The sequence below is a fragment of the Cuculus canorus genome, chromosome 1, assembly GCF_017976375.1.
Source record: "Cuculus canorus isolate bCucCan1 chromosome 1, bCucCan1.pri, whole genome shotgun sequence".
Lineage (NCBI taxonomy): Eukaryota > Metazoa > Chordata > Aves > Cuculiformes > Cuculidae > Cuculus > Cuculus canorus.
Window position 1 is genome coordinate 6,745,296 of NC_071401.1, and position 16,532 is coordinate 6,761,827.

Below are 16,532 nucleotides of genomic sequence, written 5' to 3' on the forward strand. Positions count from 1 at the left end.
AACCCTCTGCCTGTTTAAATCTTGTAATCGCTCACCAGTGTCCCTGCCTTCAAGCCAGGACTGGTGCCTGTGGGGAGTCATCCACGTGCTCAGGATCTTTGGTGCTTCTTCCCACTTCGACACCTCATGATTTGGAATATGTTTTTCACCTAAATTTATGTGGAACTTTATTCTAATAAATAATAGTTATACCTTGAGGGTGAAAGGAAGCACAAAAAGTATTAGTTTGGAGAGTTGGAGTGTTTTCCAGGAAGGTGGTAGGTAAGATATGGGCCAACACAAAGTTAGTATGCTGTTGTAATCTTACACTGACTATTTATAGAAAGGACTTGGATAGACAAGCATAAAACTTTCTTTATCACATCGGCTGCCAACCCAGTTTTGAAAAGCTGCTGTCAGCTTGATCCCTGCTATGCTAAGGGAGCTTCTTTCTGAGGATGCTGGGCATGTTTGCTTGCTGTTATCTATGGTAAATCTTATACAGTTGAAGCAGCACTTTGTGCAAACAGTGCAGCATTCCAGAAATAGCAGGTCTATTTTCTGCAGCACTCAGTTAAAGTCCCCTAGGCCATCACCACCGCGTACAGTGGCTTTTGTACAATGAAACCAGGGAGATGTGCTCGGTTTTTCAAACAGCATTAGTTACTTTCTAAGTAGTAAGATGCCTGCTTCTGCTTAATAAGTGTGCTTTACTGGCTGCAACTTCTTTTTAATGAATAATGTATTTGAACAAATCCAAGGCAGTTACCTCTCACAGCCCTGTGTTTTCCCTCATGGACTGTGCCTGTGGATCTCAGAGAAAGCCCTCTGCCACAGGTACGCATCAGTCTCAGCTCACAGCCTGTAGCACAGGGCTAGCCTCGCTCTACCCATGCAAGCAGCTGCACCTCAGTCAGCTGCAGCAAACTCCTCAACCAAGATAAAGGAGTGTCTCCCAACAGAGCCTTTGGATCAAGATGCTCTTCAACCCCTGCTTCCAGCACAGGCAGTGCAAGCACAAGCCTGGACAATGGAATGAAGATGAATATTAATAGAGGCTGGGAGCAAGTCTCATTTAGATAAATAGATAAATTTATATTTCTGGGCAGAAATCAGGTCCAGCTCATATTTAGAAAGTTAGGTGCCCCTTCTCTGCTTCTAAAACTCAATCCACACATTTTACTTCAAAATATATTGAGAAAATGTTCCAACTAAAATTATTCTAGGATTCTACAAGTTGTTTTGTAAGTATCTGAAACCATCTTTGCATGATGTCAAAATCTTATTAAAAGTAATAAAAATTATAATGATGTATCAACATGATTTACACTACATGTTTAAAGTGTCAAGGCATGTAACTGTATTATTTTTCTGTGCTCTTGCAAAGATCAGTAAACAATTGAGACGTGCAGGAAAATATCACATTGCTGTAGGGTAAAATGCATCATTTAAAAATTATCCTCACACCTTTCCAGACGGAAGCTTGGCAGCTTTACTGAAAACAAGCTCTATTTAAGGAATTTCTACATAGCCAAAAGGACAATATTCTCTACAGACCAAATATGTGCTACAGTGTGGTGGTTGAAGACATGAAACATGCTTGTGGTTTGGTTTATTCCCAAGGCTTTTTGTTTTACTTTAACAATCAGCTGCAAGGTGTTTACTCTGAATTCTCTATTGGTTTAAATTAGCAGCACAGGTTTCATTCATATTTTGCCTATTTCCACCAGAAAAGAATTTAGTGCAAGTTATTTAAAACATATTGAAAAGCCTCTACAGTCTAGGTGTCTTTCAATCCTGCAAAAAGCTCTGCTAGCAATCAAGAAGTCCAAGGTGGTTTGGTCCACATCCCCCTGAGCAGGGGTGAAGTTTGGGGGATGACATATTCACATGCAGAAGTCAATAAAATCTTTTTTGACCTTTGGACGAATCAATCTTCTGTTCTCCACTTCAGTTCCCACTTGCTTTTACTGAGTGACATTTTCATTCCATCACCTTGAGTTACTCTGCCATTCCAGTTGCACTAGGGAAATACCATTGTCTACCCAAACAAAGATTTAGTTGTTCTCATGAAACAAAAAGTCAGGAAAAAAGTGACTGTGAGGGTGGAGAATAAGAAAGAGAAAACATTGGATGAACAGATAACAAAGAAAAGGCTAGGACTTGGCACCCCAGCACTGCATGGTTATGTGGGATTTTTTGAGCTCCTTGTGGGCTTCAAGAAGTTCGGAGGCACAGGTTATCATTGCCACTTCCACCCTGGCTCCTGCCCATTCCAAGGAGGCATACTTCCAAGGGGAACACTACAGGATCTCAATTTCAACCATGTCCTTCTAGTTGGATCCAGTGCTATTTTAGTAGCCTGAAGGGATAAGGTTTCTGTTCTACCTTAATTTTTTGGGGAAGCAGCAATCACAACCGGGACATTTAATCCCACTTAATCACAACTGGGACATATAAAAGCCTTTCTCAATTCTGTTGATTTTGAGTTACCTCATGGATGAAACTAACCTTTCCTTCACAAGGGTGTTTCAAATATCTTCTGGCAAACTATATTACAAGAGTTCAGTGCAGGTCATGTAACAGCCAGGAATTCTGGGCTACCAAAAATAGCTGCAGACCTCTGCAGAAACAGGTCATATCAAGCTGAGGTGGACATGAGAAAAGCTTGGTGTAGGCATCTTTCAAAATCTCTTCTGGACCATCACATGCATCTGTCAGTGAGCGCATGTCTGAGTAACTGTCAACCCCATGGTCTGCAGCTACGTGTTCCATAGGCTGTAGACGGGCAAGAATAAGGCATTCATGTGACCGTGTCCTTCTAATGGGAAACACAACATTTTCATGGTGACTGCCCAAGTTTAATGGCAGCCAGGCATCTCACACACTTATCAAGTAATACCAGGCGGGCTGCTCACGGTCTCTCAGTCTCATAGCTTAGCAGCCTTTAACCTCTCTCTGATTTTCCCATTCTTCAAGAAACAATTCAGCTAGGCTTTTCCGTCCTTCAGCCCATGCCACCTGGGCAGAGTCTGCAGTAAGGCCACAACAAGTTTTAAGAAAAACAAATGCATTCAAAAGAGTGCAAGGCAAAGAGTGCAAATATGTGGCCAAGTAAAGGAAACCTGGAATCCATCAATTGCTGTTCCCTGATCGCCCTTTTTGAGGAGAAAACTTGCTGATTGTAAACAAAGTAATCACATACAAAGTGACCTATAAATAGCTGCAAGTACTGCTTTTAAAAGATAAGCCCCTTCACCAGCTTTATCCTCCCTCAAGCTGCAGCTCTCACTGAAGCTGCTGCAGCTCTCACTGAAGCTGCTGCAGCTCTCACTGAAGCTGCTGCAGCTCTCACTGAAGCTGCTGCAGCTCTCACTGAAGCTGCTGCAGCTCTCACTGAAGCTGCTGCAGCTCTCACTGAAGCTGCTGCAGCTCTCACTGAAGCTGCTGCAGCTCTCACTGAAGCTGCTGCAGCTCTCACTGAAGCTGCTGCAGCTCTCACTGAAGCTGCTGCAGCTCTCACTGAAGCTGCTGCAGCTCTCACTGAAGCTGCTGCTGTCCGGCTGTGCCTGGATCCCCACAGCTGTGGGACAATGTGGAGTGAATTCCACAAAGCTCCACTGCAGATGTGAAGAGAGGATCCATCCAGCCCTCACAGTGGCTTAAGTTTTTAAGAACCACTTCCCTCTGAGGAATGCCCAATACTTATGCCATATTGAAGATGGGGTTGTCACTTCACTGCACCTGTCCCAGCTGTAACAGGAACAAATCTGGCTTTGGTTTGCCTCAAGGGCTTTAAACCATATTTTGATAATTGTACTACAGCACAGGAATTATCCTATTACGATGAAGAGATTACTTGATATGCCTGCTGCTGCCAGCTACTGCAAGTGTAATGACCCAGATTCCTTATGGACAGCCAGCAGACAAATTAGTTGCAACCACATGCACCTGTTTGCTCTCCTATAACTAACTGCCTTCCTATTCAATGAGTTTTCTGCATAGCTACTCCAGCAGGTTAGTCAGAGGTTTCTACTCCATCAGTGATCTCAGCTGGGAAAAAAAAGCTGTCAGAGGATTCCCCACATGGGTGCACCTAATGGTAATTACTTTATATAAGGGAGGAGCCAGCAGAGGCCGGTTACCTGCAACGATCAGCAGCCTGGAGAAAGGGGAAACATAGGAGCTTTTCCCATCATGACTGTTTTCCCCATGCTTATTTGAGGTTTTGATACAGCAGCAGAGCTTCCCTGTGTCTGATTAGTGACCTCTTTGTAGAAAGCCATGTTCACCCACCACGCCTTGGGAAGCCTGTCCTGCTCTCGGATAGCAAAATTTGGAACAGTGAGCGTGAAGTCACTCAGTCAGAGGGGCACTGAATGTGTTTCCAGAGGAGCTCTAACAAATGTAAAATATTGGATGCAGTTTTACTAACAGGACAAAATGTAGAGGCAAGAGAGAGATGGAAAGTGGATAGAAACGCCATTCAGATGAAAGTCTTTATCTCTCCTTTCTGCATTTTCTGACTAATCCTGCCATGAAGACCTAGGATGCACCTAGATGTACAGAGATACCTGCTGAATGCAGTCTACATCCAGTGCACAGGCTCCCTAGAAAGCACACAAGGATCCAAACCAGCACACTCACCTCGGTATTTACAGCCACTTCCAGCTAGAGAACAGGACAGGCTGAACATGGATGTGACAGAAGATTATATGCAAAAGCAATCCTGAGAACAGATGTAGTCCTTTCCCCTCCAAGATAAGTGATTTTACCATTCCTCAGCGGAGCCAAGCTCGCTCCACTGAACACAGGGTTTTTGGTCCCCGCAACATAGCATGTCCTTCTGCACAGTGGGCCAGCTTCAACAGCAGAAGGGAGAAGGAAAGTCTCCACTCAATCCAAATACCCTTTGCTTTTAGTAGTTACATCACTCTTCTGGGAAGTAGAACATGAATTGTCTAAGAAGGCAGAGAGCTGAACCTGGGAGCTGAATTAATCAAACCCACACCAACTTCAAGGCCAGCAGTTTCACAGAAAGTGGTGGTCTGTAGGGATGTGCTTAAGGAGCAGGCTAGCAGCATCTGGCTTAATTCACACTAATCTTGCTAGATATCACAAACATAGGTTGCAACACAGAACACAGTCTCTCCCTGCCAAAAGAAGTGATGAACTAGACTCCTTCCTATTTCAACCCTGACACGGCATGTTTGGAAACCACTGCCCTAAACAACCATTAAAAAAACATCCCAGAAAAGTGGACTCAGCCAGAGATTTACCAGATTTGCTTTTGTGAGGGCCTTGCTCCTTCCTAGGCAGGTTAGGAAGGGTCTGTGGACTACAGGATGGAGCTTCCCAGGAGCCTCTCATGAAGCAGCGTTCAGTTCTTCGACATAGACCTGTCCACTGCTGCCAACAGTCGTGTCATATTGGGACGTGCAACAGCACAACTCCAGGTGTTTGGGGAGCGTTCTGGTTAGTAGGAGAGTGCCCAAAGAACAGAGGCACTTCGGAAGTCAGGCTGCCACTGAGATGACATGTTTTAAGCCACAGTTTTAGATTTCAGGTACCTAAGTTATTCCCATGTCTTGCCCTTGAGATTTTATTATCCTTCATTGGATCTAGCCCTTGGTACTCAAACACTTAAGACAAGGGCACAGAAGAAATCAAAAGACTGCCTGTTACTCCTGTGGTGTGATTAAAAACTCCTCACTGGAAGTTCTACGTACCACGAGGAAGGAACTTGACAAGTGGAAGCGATGCCTTACCAGCCAAGTAGGAGAATTCAATGCATATTTAATGCTGGCCTTTGTCAGAGGTGAGAGCACCAGAGGCCGCACATCAGCTTGCACATCATTAGAGGCTTCCTGCTTGTTTACACAGGATAAACCATCGCAAAGCAGTCTGAGCGAGTCGGTCTGTGATTTCCTCAGGTATGCCGCTGCCCGAACTGCTTGGCCAGACTGTCATTTTGCAGAGATTTTACTGTCTAAAATCAGGGATACACAATGACTGGACAACAGCTGCATTTTGCCAGATCTCAAGGCCTAATCCAAAAAGCCTCCAACATACGCTGCAGCCAAAAGCACATGTGGACAATGAGACATCTGGACAAGCAGAGCTCTGCGCTCATCCCGATGAGCAGTGCCCCTCGCTGTCTTGTCTTAAAACTGTCAGAACTCTATCCAGAGAGGAATTGGCTTAGAGCACTAGTGTTAAACTATTAGTCATTTATTGTAAAATTAATCCCCCATTTAAACTCCAATCCCTCCAAACCCCTGCTTGCAAGCCTTCTGTCTTTTTACCTCTAGTCCTTTTCTTTTCATTAAAAGGCAGCATATCTCTGAGAGCCGCAGCTCATTTCGATCTCCAGATGTACAAACATCACTACAAGCCAGTTTGTAAGTCATAAATGAAGAACTGGTGGGTTTTATCAAAACCAAACATATGCACACATACACACACATGCTCATGCACAAAACAAAACAGAAAAAACACAGCGGGGGGACAGGAATGCCAATCTCCGAGTTAAAAGGCCATTTGAGGCCTCAGAAAGTTCACTTTGTTCCTTGTTAACAGTTAATAAAATTTTATCCCCAGCTATTACTAGGTAAAAATAACTTTTGTGTTCAAGCACATCGTTTAAGGAAACAATACTCCAGTGTCATAATTAGCTTAAATCAAGCATGAATGAGAAATACTATAAAAATAACAACTTGTACAATATCATCATGTTATTTTAATCATGTGCAATTCCATTAAAAACGGAAGAGCAATTTGATACAAAATAGTGGGTTTTTTTTTTCTAAAAAAAACACACTTTGTCTACAAATTCATGCATCTTTACCTGATGGAGGGAAACATAACACACTGAAGGGAGAAATCTGAAGTTCTCACACAGATTTCTGCGCATTCAGATCAAGCATAAAATGTTAAAACATCAGAATTTTTCACTAAATGGAAAATCTCAGAAAAAATCCTGATCAGAACTTTTAAGGATGAATTAAATCCAGAAGTTAAACCCAGAAGCAAAGAACTTTTCATTTGCTTTGTTGACTGAGCCTTTAGGAACAGGATTTTCCCTCCATCTGAGGGACTAGAAACTTGATTTCTAATGGAGCTGTGACTTTCATAACCATATGACTCCTGGAACTGGAGCTTTATGGAAAAAAGGTAAGAAATATCACAAGTCCAGATAAAATGAGTGTTGCCAGTACTTAATCCCTCATATTGGGAAATTCTAGTTTGTGGGGTTTTGCCATTTATCTTCCTTTCTTTCACAGAACGACACTTTTGTATTCTTGAGTCTGATGGAATCTCTCAGGCAAGGGACAGTAAGATGGCAAGCAGAGGACACAGGGCTGCCACCAGGTTGCAGCCACTTTGATTTTCATCTGGAGGAACCACTCTGACAACTGTGACTTCCCCGAAAAACATGAGTCCTGTAGCTTCAGAAAGACTGCCTTGCAAGGGCTCCCTTCCTTGGCATGCCTCTTCCCAAGGGTGAACGAAGGTGTTCAAGAGCCCTCACCTCTTGTCACCCCACCAACTAGGTGGCCAAGGTTACAAGAGAGGGAGGCTTTAAATGATGTTGTGGTTGTGCACATGCATGTCCAGCGTTAGCTACCCGGCCCTTTTCCACCCGAGTCAGCCTTTCACCAGCCATGGGGCTGTAGGTGAGAGCCACACCAGGGAGCAACACCCAAGCAGCACCTTGGGTTGTCTGACAGCCACTTCTGCCTCTGTAAATCATTCCATACTGTCTACAGTACCAGTTTACAAGTGACTCGTTACTCCATTATCCTCCCCCTTCTGCCTCCTTTTTGCAGCCTTCAAGGGACCCCCCCCCCTCAAATGAACTGCAACACCTGCATTTGAAATGAATCATAGAATCACAGAATCACCAGATTGGAAAAGACCTCTTGGATCATCAAGTCCAACCATTCCTATCTGTCACTAAACCATGTCCCTGAGCACCTTATCCACCCGTCTTTTAAATACCTCCAGGGATGGCGACTCAACCACCTCCCTGCGCAGCCTGTTCTGGTGCCTGATGACCCTTTCTGTGAAAAACCTTTTCCTAATACCTAGTCTGAACCTTCCCTGGTGCAGCTTGAGACCATTCCCCCTTGTCCTATCACCTGTCACCTGGGAGAAGAGGCCAGCTCCCTCCTCTCCACAACCTCCTTTCAGGTAGTCATAGAGAGCAATAAGGTCTCCCCTCAGCTTCCTCTTCTCAAGGCTAAACAACCCCAGTTCCCTCAGCCACTCCTCATAAGACTTGTTCTCCAGCCCCTTCACCAGCTTCGTTGCTCTTCTCTGGACACGCTCCAGAGCCTCAACATCTTTCTTGTAGCGAGGGGCCCAATAGAAGGATGCTGGGGCAGCATCCGGCCATGCTACCTCCCATCCTGGTTTTTAGCCCTTCTCTCCCCACACCACTGCTGGTGGTGGCCTGTGACCACTCCGCAGGCAAAACCTCACGTCTGACACATGTAAGGCACTCAAATGGGCACACACACAGTATGGCAGCCTTTGTCTCTCAAAGCTCCTTGGCATCCTCTCTCTCACACCATCCTGGGGCTGTGCACCACACAAATGCTGTCGTGGTGCCTGGGGGGCTACATGAGAGCAACACCACAATGGCCATGGAGCAGCTGAGGGAACTGGGGTTGTTTAACCTAGAGAAAAAGAGGCTGAGGGGAGACCTTTTTGTTCTCTACAATTCCCTGTAAGGAGGGCATAGGGAGGTGGCTGTTAGTCTCTTCTCCCAAGTGATATGTGATAGGACAAGAGGGAATGGCCTCAAGTTGCTCCAGAGGAGGTTCAGATTGGACATTAGGAAAAATTTCTTCACCAAAAGGGTTCTCAGGCACTGGCACAGGCTGTCCACGGAGGTGGTTGAATCACAATATCTGGAGGTATTTAAAAGGCAGAGGAGATGAAATGCTTAGGGATATGATTTAGTAGTGAGACAGGTACAGTTCGGCTTGATGATCTCAAAGGTCTTTTCCAACCAAGTGATTCTATGATTCTATGACAGCAGCTGCTCAGGGTGTAGTTGCCTCTACTGGCCTTGTCCTCTGAGAGACAGTAAAAAAGTAGCTGTGGGGCACGATGGGATGGCAGATGCTCCTTCTCAGTGCTTCCGTACCGCACAGAGATGCTGAGCCTCACCAGTCGCACAGAGAATATTTTGCTAGGCAAAATTATTCGCTACCATGGAAACAAGTGAAAATGAGCAAAATTATTCCAACTGAAATACCTATTTAACAAGTTAGTTATTTGCAATGAACTTCTTACTTTCTTCCTCCCTGCAGTCAGATTACCTGAAACGCCAAATACTCATCTTCTCTGTGAAAAAGAGACAGTGAAGGCCTTCTGGCAATTTACATTTATTAAAAGTCTCTACCTTCATCTAGTCACATAGCATGGATCATCCAGATATCTTCTGACTAAACCCCTGAAAACACAATGTCCAAGACTTTGGGAACACTCTGTATTTGACTAGCGCCAAGTGGATTGTATTACTAGATTAAACATATTATCTTTGTTATCTGGGATGTTTAGCATTTGGCACAGGATCCTTGGAAGATAACACGCCAGAACCACTTACTGTGTGTAGGGAGAAGGAAGAGCAGCCTCTCCATGAATGGCACAACACTGCTTCCATGTACAGAGGGGAAAAAACAACATGGAAACTTGTGAAATCCTCAGTTTTTACATGTAATTTCTTCAACCATAAAAGCCACATCATAAAATTAGGCAGGGGGAACTTTCTAGACACTTCCTTTTCAGGTTCTTTAAAGATTTGTTCGTAAAGACTTTTTTAAAATTATGCTCGATCTTTTTTCAAAACTTCTTCTGCTTCTAGCTTACACCAAAATAATATCATAAGCACGCTTCATGCTGGCATAAAGAGCAGTTTCATTACTAATATTTAACGCCTTTAGCGTGTCGAGACACATATCTAAAAATGGTCACGCAGACTCAGAAACTGTAAAATTATATTATTAAGTTTCAGCATGTAAAAATATCACTTTCAAAGATCTGGTGAGGAATGCATTAGGGAAGGGGAAGCTGCCAGCGACTGCAGCACAGAATCTGGCTGTGCCTGTGAAATACCCAAGACGTGAGCAGAAGTCTGCCAACATACAGCAGAAACATGGTAGCTTGGGCTTTGTCACATGTGAATATTGTTTTGAGGAACAGCAAAGCAAAGGCTGAAAATTTGGCTTGAAACAAGTCTTTATTATTCTATATCAATTACTTTGAGATGACAAGACCTGATGCTTAATTCCAGACCTCAGATATTTCTGTTTCAAGCCCACAATTTGCATTGTGCTGAAGTATATAATTAAGTTATGTTGTGCACTTTTCATTAAAGGACACTAAGAAAAATTAAGAGGAAAACTACACTGCAGAACAGGCCCTGGGCCAAATATAGCTAATCTGAATCCTTTGCTGATTTCATACACATGAATGGAGTTAACAGTCAAACTTATTTTTCCTGCATCTGAATATCAGCCAAGGAAAATATCAAAAGCTTAGTTTTCCAGTGTATTTCTAGAATAACTTTGCCCAGAGTGCTTCCAAAGAGGACATCTGATGATATGAAACAGTCCTTACATGACTATTCATGACTATTTTGTGAGGAAAGAGAAACTGTACTGAAAAGTGAATGAGAACATGAGGCAACAAATACTCTGCATATTTTTTATCTCTTGGAAGTAAGGGCTCAAATTCCACTATGCTATCTTTGCTCTTTACTATGTTTCTCTGCTGCATGCAGTTACAGTGGAGTGAGGCAGGGATTACAGCATGGTTGCACATCTGCTCACCGCTGTGCCATAGAGCCACCCCAGAATTCCTCTGAAGGCCAAATATCTTGTTACTCCTGTTATACAACTGACACAGCAAGGCAATATTTGTAAGGAAGGCTTAACTTTCATTAAACCAAATGATATAGCTGGAGAAAAAGTAGTCAAGCTTTTAAGCACAATAAAACTTTCAGATTTGCTTCTCTTTCAGGACTGAGGAAGAGGACAATGACACAAACAAGCACCTGATTTTTTCAGCTACATCAACTCGCCTCACTTACATCCTTGTGCCATCACAGCTACAACGCTACAATTAAAAAAGCCTTAATCCTCTGGATGCTAAATGCGGACAACTCCAGATGTCACAATGGTTTCTTTGAATAAACACCACTAATAAACTCTAAAATTTCCCAAAGTCAACCTGTTCAAAGTGAGTGCCATTACACTTTATGAAAGTGCCCTGAATATAAACCAAGGACACCTGACATATTAAGTGGTATAAAAAGTACAAACTGATTCGTGCTTCTAAGTATTTCCTGCCCTTTTAAACTTTGCACTTGTTCATTAATTTCAACAAATATTGACGTGAGCCAGCTGCTGAGGTGAGAGGATTCATATAAATCCTTCACAGATGTTTGCTAACTTCAGATAGGAGCTTTATTATCTACAAGTCATTAATCAACCATTAACAAGCAAGTGTTATGGAGTCCTAGTACAATATTAAGGAGAGAATAATGGATTTTGCAGGCTGGCTGTGTCCACAAGAAGGAGAACTAATTGCTGAGACAGGGCTGAGATTAAACATTTGTTGGAGATTCGAAAACACGAGAAGTCATTTTGCTGCTCTTCAGCTCACCTTGAGAGAAAGCACTTCGCAAGAGTTAAGCATTTACACAGCAAAGCAAGTGGAAAGTTCAAACTCATCCATCAGTTTGGTGACGAAGAGGAATGTGTTTCACACAGTCAAACAAGGAAGTCAGGCACACGTGAGAATTAACTGCTCTAGTGGATAATAACAAACTCCATCCAAAGTGTTACCTCCAACTGACAAACTTTGAAGCTACAAAAAATCACACGCTCTGGCTCTGGGGCCCTCAGACTTCACCTGATACCTCTCACTACAGCCAAGATTTAAGTTCTAAACAACAGGAGCAGCTAAACTGTGTCATGCCACAGGCAGAGGATAGACATGAACAAGGCAGCATCCATCAGTTGTGAAAGTGGCAGTGTCTATCAAGCAGGCAAAGCATCGTCCTTACTACACAACAAGGCAACGTTTTCCCCTCTTCAGTCCTCTCCACCACAAAGTTTCTGCCAACTGGCCTTAAGAAAAAAACCTTCCACACACCAGATACAGAAGTAATTCTGATCTGGGCTATACAAGCAAGACATATGCACTCTTGAGAAAGCATAATTCTTAGGTAAAAATACTCAAGCTTATTATTATCCCACTCAGTGCCTCTCCATGTATGTACAATTTCTGATACTTAAGGAGCAGGCAATAAAAGAAACAACAAAAAAAAATAAAAGTGGAATTGAAGAAACACGTTCACATCTGAACCTCAGCAGCCAAATGACAGGATCACAGAATTGTCTAGGTTAGAAAAGACCTTTAAGATCATTGAGTCCAACCAGATACCTAACATTGCCAAGTCCAACAGTAAACCGTGTCCCTACGTGCCACAAGGAAGACTGAAATATAAGTGCTGAACATAGTTTGTTCCTTTAATATTGAGAAGCAAGTCTTAAGACAGCTCGAAGGGAAGACATTATGGAGACTAAGTGCATAAACTGTAGGAAACCCTAAAGCCCAACGGCTGTGACATCCCATCTTATGTCCCCTGTATTCTCCGGTTATTGCTACTCCCCATAGTAACAGCCTGTCTCTGATATCACAGCCGATACCCAAAAGGTGGTATCACAGTTATGAACATAGCTACAAACACAAGGAAGAAATAATAGCAAATGAAGAATAAATATGGAGTACAGACAACCTAAACAAATTCAGCATTCTCATGAAGGGATTACAAAATACCCATTCATCTTATTTTAAAGACCTGCAAACAAAGTCAAAGAGAGGCCACAGAATAAATTTTACAGACAGAACCAGAACACGTTGCTGGCTCTCAGTCCTAGGCTCAGGCCACTAGACTACACAAAAAGGTGCAAACGTCTTTAGGAATTCATTTCTAAGTTTTGTCTTTTATGTTACAGCCAGCAAAAAGACCTGCAAGTAGTTTCAACTCATTTTCCTTTCCTATTTTGCAACTCTGATGTTTTCACAGAATACTTTCACAGGTTTCTGAAATACTGTGGAATTCACCATAATGACAAATATGAAACCAAGTATTAGTTAGATCAAACACAAAAAACTTTCCAAAGCTCACATACTGATGACTTAACACACCACAGAGTAGACAAAAATATTCTTTACAAAGCCATACTTTAATTTCCCTCAGTAACGTTTCTTCATAAAGAGCTCTACACAGCTGGAAGCATTAACAGTCTACCAGATGGTTCCCTTCTCGATAAACACTTAGGTTTTGTAAGTTTAAAGTCTAATGAACTGTAGTGCAGGAAGATGAAAGTTACGTATGTAGAGTGGTTCAAAAGGCAGGTCAGGGCTGGGGCTGGACAGTGGACTAGCTCCACACAAACTCCCATTTCTATGGTAGCTTTATGTTGGAGAATAGAGGGAAGAGTAATGGCTGATCCTGGCAGAAGATGAAAACAAAAAATGCCAAATGCTTCTCATCCCCACACACACAGCCCTGCGAGCTGTCAATGCTGTACGGGAGAAGGCTGTGACCACCAGACCTTGGCCCACAGCATTGTCCTAAACTAAGCAGGTGCTTCCAGAGAGCCTGTACCACGCAGCAGCCCCTAACAGAAACTTAGCTCAAATTAAATTGTACAATCCCACGTTAACCACTACTGAGTTATGCCTGGCACTGTGTATGCATACAAGGCAGAAAGTAGGAAACACTCATCATCTTCTCTGCATGCCATCTCCCCAGCAGGCAAACATAGCCAGTCACAAATTAATTAGAACTGAGAAGCTCAGATGTTGCATGCCTGTTTGCAAACTGGGGAGCAGCTTTGCTTGCCCAGTTGGGTATAAACAGCTCAGTGTTGCAGCACTGGTGAAACATCCTCTAGAAGATCAGCTGGCATCTGGGCTAGGTGTATCACATCTTTCATCAGACTTTGTAATTGTGCAGCTACTGAGCAGCCTGGACTGTGACTGACAACCTGGTGTGGACCACAGCTCAAAAACATTTCAAGTTTTGGTCTGAGAAACTATAAAACAGTACAGCCAGCAAAAATCACTGACTCACCTTGAGACTGATCGAGATCTGTTAAGTGCTTTGACAAAGATCAAAGATGGTGCAGACTGGCGTCTTTGGGCCAAGCTCTTCATTTTCTGATTGGAAAGACAAACAAAATGAAATCATAGGTGAGATTCAGAACAATAACTGCATGCATCAAGACTCCAATTTCAGACTACAGGAAAAAACGCTGAGTTATGGCCATCAGGAACCCTGAGAGGTGGGAGAGACAAAAATGAAGTACAACCAGAAAGCCAGTGATAAAGAAAAGCTGATAATTAGCGTCTATACACAGACACCTGAGGTACACTGCACATACGAAGTAAACACTGAGACCCTGTCCTCAACCACTATGTTTTTTCCAGATCTTTAGAGATGAGGGCATTTTCCTTCCCTACTGATCTAGCTGGAACATTACGTCTTGTCTCTCAGTAGGCAATAATGACATTTTTTTCAGTCCTGATTACGTATGGGACAAAACAAGAAACTGAGAGGCAGTTCTTAGCACAGAACTAGGAAGGGAATGGGGAAAACAGAGACATTCAGAGACAGAGAATGAAACAAGGAAAAACAGACAAAGTACACGGAAGAGATGAAAACGCCAGTACCTGTCAGGGCACATGGATTCCCATTGAGTGAAGCTGGATATGACAAGAAGACTACTGAGCAAATAACCAACACTGCTTTCCCCAGAGGTAGAAATTTTCAAAAGCACCCACAAGAGACAAAAACCACACATTTCCCTGAACACAAATGTATTCACCACTGTATCCTCTCTCTTCTTCAGCCAGAATCAGGACTAAGGAGTCCTGGCCCTAGCTTTGGAGCTGCTCTCCAGAACCGGTTGTGCAGGCTGTTGCCAAGGTGCACGACCTCTCCTCTCACTGACCCTCCACCAGAAGGGCAGTTTTTACATTATTTAGCTCAAATATTTTTCAGAATAAACTGGTGAACAAAAGGACCAGTGCTGAACTCCTCCTGAGACCCCAAGAGGACAGTATCCAATGCTGTGGTCCCTTACACCAGCCTGGTAACCGCTGAAAGCCCACAAACAGGTGAACCTTTGACAGTCCTGAAGTCTCTGTTCTCAGCTAATCCCCAAGCAAGACTTTCTTCCTTTACACTAAAAATAACCACTGACTACCAGGAATAGATATGCTAGGGAACAACTGATTCTTCTGCCAATGTATGTGCTGGATGTGGCACACGTCTTGTTTGGGCAGGTGCACAGTGTGCTCTCCTTGGAGAAATGAAACTTAACAGTACTATGTGCTTTATTTGCTTTTGACAAGTGTATTTCTTTTACTCATTGCAGTGCATTTGTTACTGTGTCAGTTTTTTTGTTCCCTCTTTATTTATGAAGAGAAAACTTGTCTGTTTTGTCAGATACTCGGTTACAGCTATTGTGCAGGAACTGTTATGAATTCAACTGTGTCATTTCAATTAATCTTATAAAAATTTTCCCCTCCTCCCTCTTTTTTCATCAAAAAATAACCTTCTCAAGATTGATAAGTTAAGCCTGGGAACATTTAGATGTCTTCTATCAGAAAATAACTGGATAATAACTTAGCAGAATATTAACAACATAAATACCCATTTTTTATAGTTTTGAGGAAAAAAGAGAAAAAAATACTTTTTAAATTTTTTCCAGTGAATGAAATCTGTTTATCTTACTGCTAGAAAATCTGAGAAGCTGTTAGCATTTTTTAAAGTAGTGTATCTATAAATACGAAGGGAAAAAGAGACCTACATAACAATGCAGTCTAACATCCTACAGAAGACAAGCCACAGATTTCCCCCTAGAGTTAATATAAAGCATCAATTCCCAAACAAATTTACTGCAAGTCTGATTATTGGGCAGGGTGTGGTTAAAACTAGAGCATCTCAGCTCCTGCGAATGCAGTTGAGATTTGCTTATCTTAAACCCTTCGACTTCTGAGGTCTGAAAAGGAAGCCACTGAAAAAAAAAACAAACCAAAAAACTGCAGCATTTTAAAATATCTCTCAATTATGGCAATTTTTTCATACTTGGGTTAACAGCACTAAACAGTGACTACGGTAGCTGAGATTCCAGTCTTGACTTAAATATGTGAGAACTAAGGTAAAGATTAGGACTACAGCAAGTTTAAAAAGAGCTCAAACGGCTGGCAAAGTCACAGAATAATTCAGGTTGGAGAGGATCCCAAGGGATGTCTGGTCCAGCCTCTCCGGACTTGCTGAGAGCTCCAGTCCGGGTCTGTGTTATCTTCAAGGAGGAGATTCCACAGCCTCTCCAGGCAACACTTTAATACAGCTATTATGCAAAGCTTAATACAAAAAAAAAAAAAGAGTCTTAAAACATAAAAAGACCACTGATGAGATTTGGAAAAAGAAAATTCTCACAGCAAAGGTGAAGTGAGTCAGG

General features: G+C 42.7%; 1 protein-coding gene across 2 annotated transcripts in view; it reads right to left on the reverse strand.

Annotated features, from left to right (window-relative positions):
* Positions 1 to 16,532, reverse strand: part of ARHGAP20 (Rho GTPase activating protein 20) — a 67,347-nt gene that overhangs the window by 42,856 nt on the left and 7,959 nt on the right. For both annotated transcript variants that reach the window (XM_054056525.1, XM_054056526.1), the window contains exon 2: positions 14,138 to 14,223. In XM_054056525.1, the coding sequence (XP_053912500.1) occupies positions 14,138 to 14,223 (86 nt within the window). The remainder of the gene's footprint in view (positions 1 to 14,137; positions 14,224 to 16,532) is intronic.